This window comes from Gavia stellata, chromosome 17 (genome assembly GCF_030936135.1).
Source record: "Gavia stellata isolate bGavSte3 chromosome 17, bGavSte3.hap2, whole genome shotgun sequence".
Lineage (NCBI taxonomy): Eukaryota > Metazoa > Chordata > Aves > Gaviiformes > Gaviidae > Gavia > Gavia stellata.
This window is the reverse complement of record NC_082610.1, coordinates 8,477,813-8,489,595: the sequence shown is the minus strand read 5'-3', so window position 1 is coordinate 8,489,595 and position 11,783 is coordinate 8,477,813. Positions and strand designations below refer to the sequence as shown.

At 45.1% G+C, this 11,783-nt stretch overlaps 1 protein-coding gene across 1 annotated transcript in view; it reads left to right on the top strand.

Moving 5' to 3' along the window:
* Positions 1-229: 229 nt before the first annotated feature.
* MPPED2 (metallophosphoesterase domain containing 2) overlaps positions 230-11,783 on the top strand; it is a 109,164-nt gene continuing 97,610 nt past the window's right edge. Inside the window, exons 1-2 of the mRNA XM_059825951.1 lie at positions 230-275; positions 5,223-5,466. Coding sequence (XP_059681934.1) covers positions 5,339-5,466 — 128 coding nt within the window. The 5' untranslated portion in view covers positions 230-275; positions 5,223-5,338. The remainder of the gene's footprint in view (positions 276-5,222; positions 5,467-11,783) is intronic.

Genomic DNA, 11,783 nt, shown 5'->3' with positions numbered 1-11,783 from the left:
GAGCTGTGCGTGTGTGTGTGTGCGAGCAGCGCTCCGTGGCCGCCGTGTTTCCTGGTGCCTGCTCCCTGACCCCAGTGGCAGTCCCGCTCACTGCACCGCGCCCGCCCTCGCCGCCGCCCCGGACCCGCACCCGGACCCAGGCCGCCGCCGGGCACCGCCGCGGGGTCGGGCGCAGGCTCTGCCCCGGCCGCGCCCCCGCAGCCCCATGGAGCGGCCCCGCTGCCCGCGCTGAAGGCATCCCCGACCCGCCCGCAGCGGCAGCCGGCGGAGGGAAGGTGAGCGGCCCCGGGTCGGTGTCTGCGCGCCGGGGCGGGGGGGGGCCCGGCGGGGGGCAGCGGCGCACAAAGCGGCGGGTTAGAGGTGCCGTGTCATGGACGAGAGCGGGGGGGGGGGCGCGGGCAGGAGCTCCGGCGGCGGCGGCGGCGGGGCCAGCCTTCTGCAAACAATAATAAGGATAAAACTGGCCGCCTGCTCTCCCTGCCTCCGCCGGCGCGACCGCCCCGAGCCCGCTGGGTCGGGTCGGGTCGGCGCGGCGGCGCGGCGCTTCCCCGCAGCCGAGGCGGCTTTTTCGGCGGCGCTGAGCGAGCCTGCCCTGCCCTTCTCCCCCAGGCCGTGCCCCCGCTGCCCTCCGCCGCCGCCGCCTTGCTCCTTGGCCGGGGGGGCGGTTGCAGTGCTGGAAGTGGCCTGGGGGCGGGAGGCGGTGTGCCGGCTCCGGGCTCGGGGTCGGGGCGGGGGGCGCCGCGGCGGGGCCGGGAGGGTAGGCCGGGGAGCATTGTGCTGGCTGGGGCCAGCGGGCGGGCGGCAGCGCCGGCGGGCGCAGCGCCGAGCAGCCGGCGGGGGACGGGGCTGCCGGCGCGGAGGGACCCGGGGGGGGGGGGGGGGGCGGCGCGGAACACGCCGCAAAAGTAAGGAGGGTAACGCGGGTTGCTGTGCCGTTCGCCGGGGGAGTTTCCCCTCTGCCTTTCGCCGGCGGGAGAACCCGCTTTGAAACCCTGATCCCGGAGGCCTCAAGCACTTGGAAACCTTCCGGGGGTGGGGGCGAGGTGCGGGGGACGGCGCGGTTGGCGCTGCCGGAATAAAAAGCAGCGGCATCCCCCCCGCGGCTCGCAGCGGAGTTTATTGCATCCCTCCCCCGAGCATCCCCCCCCCCCCCCCCAATAATTTCGGTTCCGTGGCAGCCGGGGGGGGTGATGCGAACTTTGCGCGCCGCGGCAGCGATCGCACAACGATTGCAGAAATGCCCCCTCGGGGGGAGCGGCCGGGGGGGCCGGGCAGGGCAGGGGGCGCGGGGCGGGGGCTGCGGCACACGCCGGGACGGGGCCGCGCCGGAGCCATTGGCCACCCAGAGCCATCAATCACCGGGGGGGCGAGCCCGGCGCCCCGCGGGGCCGCGGGCGGGGCGGCCCGGGAGCCGGCGGTGGGGAGCGGCCGGGAGCCCAGGTACCGGGGGGCGGCGGCGGGGGAAGCAGGGGGGGAGTCGGGGTCCGGCCCCCCCCCCCCCCCCCCCGGGTGCCTCCGCCTTGGACTCGGTGGGTAGGCTGGAGCCCGGAGTTGCCCGCAAGCTGCAGCGCAGCATCGGGGGGGCTGTTGGGGCAGTTGCTAAATGATCCCCAGGCGCGGGGTGAGAAACTGGGGGTGCGGGGGGGGCCGCCGTCTTTCGGGGGGGGTGTTGCAGCGGCCAGTGCCCGCGCTCCGGGCGGGTGTAACGTGTTTTGTTGCTGTAACAGCGTCGGGATAGTGGATGTATCAGCAGAAGGTGTTGACCCGGAATTAACCCTTTCCGTCTCCTGCCGCTCACAATTTTCTTTACAGCCCGAGCCCAGGCAGAAGGCAAATTTCTGCCGTTCGGATGAGGAAGGCGTGAATATTTTATCTGGGGGAAATGCGTTCTTCGCCTGCCTGGATGTGCAGGTGCATACGTAGAGCTTCCGTGCGTAGCTCCCCCTGAAATGTAACATTACGGTTTAAAATTCCCGATCCGTGCGTATTTTGTGATAGTTTTTTGACACTGCGGTTGTATACTGATTTAAAATGAGCTGCGCCTAAGTTTGTGTCAGCCCTTTTATGAAAAAGTGCCGGTTTGTAGCTGTAAAGCTGAGCAGATGTATACAATAGCGCATCTCCTGCCTCCCTGGCGGTGCGGATCCACGCGGGAAAAGGATTGTTGCTCCCAGGATAACAGCTACGTTTGGGAAAACGCAACGTGCAAAACCATCTTCATTTAGGCTTTTAATGTAGTCATTCTTACTTAAAACCGCTACATAAGGCGTGGAAGACGCACATTGTTTTACTTGACAGATGTGAAAAATAATGCAACTTTCATTCTTTTGTACTCATCTCCTAGATGTAATCTTCAAAGAGTGATTGCAGTTGGAGAAAGAAGACCGCTAGTGATTGAAAGTAGCCTTTTTAATTTTTTTTTTTTATCTTGGGCCTAAAGTAAGTGTTTTTAAAGTTTTGAAGTGTTCAGCTCCTTTTTGATATTTTCTTCAGGGAAGCTCACAGTAAAGGTAATAATTAGATACTTCTGGTAGGTGAGCTGTAGTACTCTGTGGAGCACTAAATGGAAATCAGAGAATTGACACAGAAGCCAGCTTCAAATTTTACTTTTTTTCCAGTCTGGCAATTGTTGTTGAATATCATTTTAAAAGGCTGCTTTGTTCGGCTTTGTCTTAATTTAAGTATAGAGATTTATTCTTAAGATTAAAGATTGGAACAATGGGAAGCAATTGCAGCTTATGTACTTATAATCTTACTGGAAGTCATCTTTAAAGTATTTAATACAGCTATTCAAGTATCCTCTTATCATTTGTTTTATGCTAGTTAGTTGTAATTTCTTTCTGTAATGTGGATTGTTATAAACCTTGTAAAAAATGCTTACTATCTTTCTGTTTAATTCACTCTCATGAGCAAATTGGGGTTTTTTTCTATGAGTGAACTGTACTATGAAATTTAATGTTTTGACCTTTCTTATGCTAGATTACTGAAAATGGTGTGATTTAGCTTTTCTGAAAGCCCAAGCTTATTTTTACTGTTGGTTTAACGTGTTGGTTTATATTGTAGCTTTTAATTGCGAAAAAATGACATTAGACATGTAATTTTCACACTACTTCTTAATTTATGCAGACGCTGAAGTTCTTGCTGTGTAAAAGACAAACTTAGGTTTTTTCCCTGGGCGCTTTGATGGCTAGCATTCTTGTTAATGACAGTCATTTCTCTAACAGGAAGATGTTTTCATTTGTATTTACTTTTCAGTGCAGGGCAATTATGCTGCTCTGTGTTGCATGCTCTTCGTAGTTCGTATCTCAAAAGAATTACAGTACTTGGAACAGGACTGCAATTTGAAGCAGGTGTTGTGTTTTACTGTTATGCAAAATAACACTAAAATATAATTGTAAGGGAAATTAAGGAAACAGCTGCAAACTTGGTGTGAGAACCACTACATTATGATTCGTGAGCAGTTGTTGCCGTGCATCTTGCATCACCTCTAACACAGCAAAGATTTGGTTTAGTAAAGCTCACCTTGCTGATTTTTACTCCTGAAACTATTGCCCTTATTCTTATGGGAGGGGGTTAGTGCAAAGACCAGACCATAACCTTAGTTACGGAGATGTCCTGTCTCGCTAGTAACTCAGTTTTTAAACAGGAACTTTATGGTTTAGTTTCATCTTCATCTTTTTTTTTTTTTTTCTCCAATGCTAAAGAAGATGAAGGATAGAACCCAATTACTGGAATGAGGGTTGCAGAATGTCTTAACCCAACTAACATATGGAAGCCTACATAGGCCTGAGGTTGTAAAATAGTAAAATAAATGGCCTATAGCAGGCCATCTGCCATTTGCAGGGCATTTTTATCGTGCTTCATGCCAAACTGGAAATTAGTCTTTGTATTAAAAATATATTTTGAATACAAATCAAAGATTCCAAATGTTTAACGTTACACATGGCAAACACATTTCTATCTGGGAGCGAAGAGAAGTTCAGGAATATCACATTGAAAAAATACTGCTTAGTTTGATGCCCAGGGCTCAAGTCACTCTCTTCTCTTTCCTATCTCTTTGTCTTCCCAGTAAGCACTGATTTACTTTTGTAAATTACACACCAGATATGACAAATCCACTATTGTGTGTAGCAATTAAAGGGGGGGATCAACTGATGCGAAGTGTCATGATTTCATGTAAGTCCTTGCAGCTAGGATAGCGTGCCCCAGCTGAGCATCTCCCTCAAACAGGGCTTTTCAGAGTTGCTCATCTTGAAAGTATTCTTCGAACATCAGCTGATCAATTTTCACAAAGTCCCTCTGAAAGGAAGGCAGCTGAGGTATCCTCAGTTTATTGATTGAAGAAATTGAAGCCCAGATTCTGTGCAGGGAACTCAACAGAGATCAGCTTTGGGAAGTTTCTGGCTATTGGGCTTATGCTCATGTTATAGAATTATTCCGGTCTTAATGCAAAATACGTTTAAGAGCACTTTGAAGAAGTGAAAGATAGGGATGCATAGAGAGGAAAGAGCATATTTCTTTCATCTTCTGCAGAAATATTTATGCATAAAATCGCACTTAAATCTGTCAGATAAATCATTACTGTCTGGTGATGAATCCAAACCAGTTTCATAGCTAGTGCACTGTAACGTGGATATTTTGTTAACGTCTAGCTACTAGCCTTTCTCCGGACAGATAAATACTTTGATTCAAAGGTGTTTGGGTGTACCTTTTGCTATGCAATTGTAAATTCTTTTCTTTGCATCAGCTTCTCATAAGTCTCTTGGATGTAACTTATTTTGTAAAGCTGAAACAGGGCCTTGAAAACAAGTGTGCGTATTTGTGGAAAGCCATTTGTCCTTCAGGAAACTGGGTCCACTTGTTAATTTTCATGGTTGCAGTTAGCACAAGATGTTATTTAAAATAAAGAATAGTAAATGTGGAGTATTTGACTGGAGCTTTCAACACAGACTTTTTTTTTTTTTCCTTTTTTTCCCCCAAAGATAAAGCCTTATTTTAAGCATTCATCCTTTGGCTGTATTTAATAATGATGGAGTTAAATGATGAGGTAATTAAAAAAAAAATTGTGGCTAGTAATGCTGGAAGAGTTGGGTGATGGGTACATCAAAAATATAGAAAAAGATCTTTGAATAGAAATCAGGAGAGGATAGAGTAATATGTCTGCGTATGTTTACATCTCCTTTGGGTTTATAGCAGCATGTGCTGTCTTTCTCTCTTGGCAGAGGTCCGTGGAGTTGATGAGGAGCTGCTTGGAGCCAGGAGCCGCCTGGAACACAATGCCCTACCCCGCTCCTGGCCTTGGGAAGTTGTGAGCTGCTCATGTCCATAAGGAGGAAGGATGGCTCATGGAATTCCTTCACAAGGCAAAGTTACCATAACGGTGGATGAATACAGCTCCAACCCAACGCAGGCGTTTACGCACTACAACATCAATCAGAGCAGGTTCCAGCCTCCGCACGTGCATATGTGAGTATTCCTGGCCTTGCCTGCGTGTCTCTGCGTGTGCGTCTGCGTGTGCCTTGAAACCCAGCGCTGCTGCTGAAGGAGTGGCTTGAAAACTGGAAAAATTGGTTGGTCACATTAGCTAATGGGCAAAATGGTTATCAAATTTCTTACGTGGCAGTTTGAGAAACACTGCTCCATCATCTCCTGGCGATAACTCTTTCTCCCTGAGGTGCAGTGCCACCGACTTCGTGAAACTTGCCCCAACGATGACTAATAGGGTACATTTTCTGAAACTCGTCACTCCACTGCTCTCTTTAACACGCCTGAGGGACCCATTGCTTTAAAATTTAAGCTCCCTTCCCCCAGCCCTTACACTCAGCTGCGAAATAGGCCTAATTGGGACTAATTGCCCCCCCCTCCCCACCCTGATCACTGAATCCTTTGTCCTCCTGGTTGTGAGTGGAACGTGTGCCGCATGCTGCATTCCACTCGCAACCCGCAGCACAAAGGAGTCGGGGCTCCCAAGAAATACAGCTAAGGGCGTTAAAACGATGTCCGTGGCCCGAACTTAAACCAAGAAAAGCAGGGGAAGTGGGGAGCTGAGGCTTCTTACCGCACCTTGCTATTCCTGGGTATTGTCTGACCCGCAGGATGGTTCTGCTGCGCCCTGCCTGGGCACAATGGTTGCGCTAAGAGCTAAGTACCAGCTTTAACTCTGAATTTCCTTCCCATTGTTTAGTTAGGTTTGATCTTTATCGCTCGTTCTACGGAGGTTCTTTTTCTTTTAACATTAATAGACTGAAAAGCACGTGAAACTAAAACAAAGACGACATCTCTTGACCTCCTGTGTGCCATTGTTAGTCAGGATTTTGAACGATGTCACACTATTGAATTTGGTAAGGATTTTGCATAATAAGGGGGAAAAAGTTGTATGGAACTTCATTGCATTTTTGTTATGTAGAAGCCTGCCGGAAGAGCCACAATGTAGGAGTTCATCACCTTCTAATAGGATTTCATGTGGTTACAATCTTCCTAAAGGCAACTTCAGGGAGGATGCTGAAGAGTGTCTGTAGTGTGTGTGACTTTTCAAGGTGGAGAAAGTTTTCATTAATTACATTTGATTTATTGCTACAGCGGTGATGTAACTCTTCTTTTAGAAATATTTCCATTTCTTGATTCACTTTTCAGACCTTTTGTCAGAAAATTTCCATTGCATGTTTTGCACTCCAGACTGCACTTCTGACTAAGTACAAATTCTGTGTAGAGGATGAATTCAGAACAAACAAAAGAAATTTAGAAAACAGTTTTAAAGAACCCCTTCTTATTGACACTGATTTCAGTGGGGGCTGATTTTAGGACTGACTAAGTGTGGTGTTCAGCATTGTAAAAATTACTCATGCTTTGTTTCAGAAACTCAGAAACATTTATACAGCTACTTCCCTAATAATTTGTGTGTCTCTTAAACGGTATTGACTTGACAGATGTCTTAAAAGATATTTTACTTGTTTAGAGAAATTGTATAATTGAAATAAATATGGAAACTATAAAGCACAATATAGTGTCAGTATTTTAAAGGATTGTTAACTGAAATACTGCAGCTTGCTTAAAATCGGTAATTTGGTTTCAAGGAAGGGTGTGGCATACTAAAAGGGAGATCAAAATTTAGAAAAATTGGAAGGGGATCAGTCTCAGATTTACAATGGGAGCAAAGAAAACGATGTTACAGTGCAGGAGGTGAGTTCGGGTGTGGGTCTGGAGAGCAAACGATGGGTTTTAGAAAACCTGTTGAGGAAGAAAATGCCGGGATCCTACCAGGTGTCTAGAGTCGTGGGTGGAGGCAAGCAAGGAAGTGAAGATATGACTATGGCTGTGGGTTTGTGTGATGGTAAGAACTGAAGAGTTATTTCTGGGGAGAAGAGACTGACTAGACCATGTGGTAGCTTCAGAGGGGGTCCTTATTTGTCTTCCCAGTGTTTTGTATGGAAGCGTGCATATTTCTGAAAGAGGATGTCATCAAGCAAGAAACCTGAACAGAAAATTGGTAAAAGCAGTATTAACAAAGAAGCCGTGATCTTTTTGCCCTGTTCTATCTTTGCTAGTGCCACATTGCTGCAGCTGCCAGGATTGTTTGATTTGATTTGGTTTTACGGTCTGCTTTTCTTTTTTGCTATCTTAAAGTAATGCATGCATTTTTTTTTTAAAGAGGGAATTTGAGGAGGTTTTATTCTTCTTTAGTGAAAAAAATTATTTAAAAAATCATGGGATGATGAAAAATGAGTAAAGCAACACAGGAACTGAGCGTTACATATATGTGAATAGCAGGGCAATGTATTGCCACAGGGCCCTGCTGCATACCGTAAGTCAGCTTAAGGACACTGTTCTTTCCCAAAGGAAATAATTTTTTAAAAAGTAATTTCTTTATGGATATGCACGTTCATGTGCAAAGGTGAGAACTGGATTCTTGGTGTATACTGAGCCATTTCTGGTTCCAGTATCCTTCGGGCTTGACTCTCGATAGAGTAAATGGAGAGTCTGTGGATTATCGCCAGTGTAAACCTGGTGGTTAAGGCACTGCTGGCATTACACTGCCTGTTCCATGGGACATGTGTCCTGTGCTTTTTCTCCCACTTTCATTTTGTGCCTTTCACATGAGTGTCATGTAGTTCGATCAGCAGGGATGCAGTTCTCTTTTTGTCATCTTTTATATGTAATTTTTACACCAGCACTTCTTAATGAAGCCATTTAAGTGTACTATTAGGTAAATAACAGCGTATTAAAGCTGCCTTTGCTTGCGCTGGCTGTGACAGCAATTTTGTCAGTTACTTAGGCTTTGGTATATTATGACTTTTGAATCAGTTTGTCCAGTTTTTGTATTTCATTTCTCTACTAATTAATGTTTGAACAGGTGTTCTAGAGACAATTTTTACTGTACGATTATTTTGGATAAAGGGATATCATGTTAAATGTTTTGTCATCTTGAAGCAATGCTCCCACCCAGAGGTTTCACTTATTTTCTGAAGTTGTTATAAAATGTTTTTATTGGAATGCTTTGTACAAGTTATGTTTACTTTCAGTTAGTTTTAATTAACTGCATCACCTTAGTTCCCTGCTTTAAAGGGCAGCTGCAAAATAATAACAATTATAATGTGCCTGCCTTTGCTTCTTAATGATTATTATTCTTCTGAAAGTTTCATACTGTCCCATTTTTTGTCAGGAATTGTGACTTCAAGAGGCAAATGCTTCTTGCTCCTTTAGTGTAGTGCTGCCAAGTATTATAAGGTTTGGTTTTGGTTTTTTTTTAAAAAAAAAAAAGCTTGTAAGCCTGTTTAGACCCTCAAGATGCTTTGTGTGAAGCTATGGCCAGTGGTGCCAATGATACCAGTGAGCAGCAGTAGGATGCAGGCTGGGAGCTGGCAGCCCGGGCAGGTATGCTTTAAGCTGCAGAGGCTTCATCCTGTGAAATCACAGCCTCAAAGTAGAGAGGATAGAGAAAATTTGTACTATGGTAAGCAAACATTAGGAAAAAGGTAAAATGGCAAAACTTAGAAGATAATTGAAATCATCAGGTATATTTGCCATTTGCTTAGGGTGTTCTCTTTTTTTTTTTTGTTGTAAGACTTTTCTTTTTTTTTTTTTCCTTCTTTTAACTCTGTAGCTTTATGGCAGCTACCACAATGGGTCTTTAAACCATTTTAATTTGACAGGAATTACTAAGGCTCAGTTTTGTGGAACCTTCCCATCTCACCTCTTTTTTTTCCTCAGATCAATGGAAAGGCACTGAGAAGAAAATGGGACAAATCCAAATGGAACATTATTTACTTAGGTTTTAACCAGAGGGAAAAAAATCTTCCTGTTTGGCTACAACACCCCATTTACTTTCGGGGGGGGAAAAAGGGGAGAGTGAAATAAACTTTGCGTACCTGTCGTGGAAAATGCCTGTTTTGACAGGCCCAGCTGGTGAGGATGAGGGAGTTCTGTGGAGATAAACTAGCTGTACTCCAAGCTACTGCAGGCTGAGCCTTTTCGAGGAGTTCATTAGCTTTCCTCTGGTCTCACCCAGAATGGCTTGGTGGCTTGTTTTTAGGATACTTGGAGTACACATTAAAACTCTGGTATGGTTTAAATTCAGTAGTAGGGGAGTAAAAAAGATAAGAGATTTCTGTGCCAGAGCAAAAGTCTTCTAAATGAGTTTATGCATACCTGGAGATACATTGAACACTCTGTAACTATATAATTTTACTGCCTTTTCTGTACTGGAGTAATTCCCCATGTGAGAATATTCTTATTTTAAAACAAAGAGTATAAACAGAGTTTTATATTAGTAGAACTGTATGTCTATAGTTGAATAAAGTATTTAAATGTATGAATGTGTGTAAATGTGCATATATAATAATAATAGTAATATAAAAATATAGCTGTATAATCATAGAAGAAAAAACTTTCAACTGTGCCGAAGCCTTAAATTGTTAAAGCCCGGAGATCTTATTAGACTACTAACCTTGTGAAGTAGGATCTTGCATATTTTTTTTTCTTGGGGAAACCATCCTGCATTTAATGGGTTTTATAAACTCCCACTGAGATTAGTGGGGAATCATGCATTTGATTTGTAATACTCCCAATCTCTGTTTCATGTAAGGTGTGTGATATTTAGGGGGAGGGGGAAAGACTTGGCATTAGTAGAATATGGACTCATTTGACATTTACAGAGTAGTGGAGTTTGTACATGTAATAATACTGGTTGAGAGAATACAGAGATTCAGTCTTATGGTAGTTAGCTGTACATAGTGTGACTGGGCAGGCTATTTCGGTTGATAATGATGTGATAGAAGATCATAGTTTTGGTGGAAATTGTTGCTCTGTCTATTAATAACACTTCTTACAAAAGCATACATAGCTCATGATGACCTAAGTTCCTTTTTCTAAAGGAAAAAAAAAAAAGAAAAATTTTATTTTTCCAAATAAATAAAACCCCCGGTACTCCCTGAAACAAGCAAGTTGCTCGTGTTTTCACAATCAGAGCTTAAATGTATGTTGAACAAGTATAGTGAAAACTTGAGCCTTGCTTTTGGACACTGATTTTTACTGGGGTGGTGGCTCCTTTGTGCACTTTTAGCCTCCTTTCCCTCACTGGTCCCTCAGTGGCATGGGTGGCTACTGAAGCGCAGCAGCTCAAGACCCGGTGCGTTAAGTAAAACAAACCTGTTTTTCTTGAGCCAAGAGCAGTGGCCCTTCAGCAGCTGCCCCCAAGCAGCTGAGCTCTCCCCGCAGCAGCCTGGGGATTCCAGCTACGGCGGCGAGGCCGGCAGCTGTAGGTGAGAATCCTTACAGCTGTCCCAAAATAAATAGTCCCCACTCAAGAAGAGGGCCATTAACTGATTGTATTTTCTGATTCTCCTGCCGTAGAACAATGGAAGCCGAGTTGCAAAGGTGCTAATTTTAATCGTCATTAAGAAAACTCTTACTGGAGCGTGTGCATGCCTGTACGTCTGTGTGAGTTAAAATCAGTTAAGATCAGTACAGATCTTACGTTATTTAAAGTTACTTATTTTGCAAAATCTAAGCATAAAATAAATTCTAAACTTAAATTTTACCTGTAAAATGAGAATAAAAACTTTCTCATGAGGATACACTTATGTTTAAAGCCTTTTGAGATGCTTGAGTGGAGCATGCTGAAAGTGAAGTGTTCATACAGTGGTGATATAAGGGTCAGGGATTGCAGTTTTGTAATTAAAACTCAAATTTAGGCCCCTTGTATTGCGTTTATGCAGTGTAGTCATAATATGCTAAACTCTCTTGAAAAAGTTTCTGACTTCTCTTTTTGTCATTGCAAAAAGGGATAATACCGACCTACCTTTAAAAAAATGTTCTGACATCCGTGGAAGGCTGTTGCTGTAAAAGTGCCAATAATACTATTATAATAAATGTAGGACAGGTTTAAAATAATTTTTTGTCACCATCGCCCTGTTAGTTACTGTATTTCCAGATTGCGCTGTCCTAAGATGGAAGCCAGGTCTGTTTAAATTGGTGATAAAAGCCTTTACCTGTAGTGCTAGTGGGAACCGGCTGCCAGAGCAGTCTCCATACCTATCAAAATCCATCAGCCAGTCCCTCAGCGTGAGGTATCGGCTTTGTGCAATTCCCGGGGGTTCTCTGAATGTGAAGAGCTGTGCCTGTAGGTTACTTGCAGGGCTGGAAGGGGGGAAGTTCCCTGATACACACACTTCAGCACGGAGCCTGCCGCTCCCCAGCTGCTCGTTCCTGCCCCTGTGCCACACGCTCTGCCACCTCCCCAGCAGTGTTGGCAGTCTTTTGTGAGGCTGCTGTGTAGTCATACCACT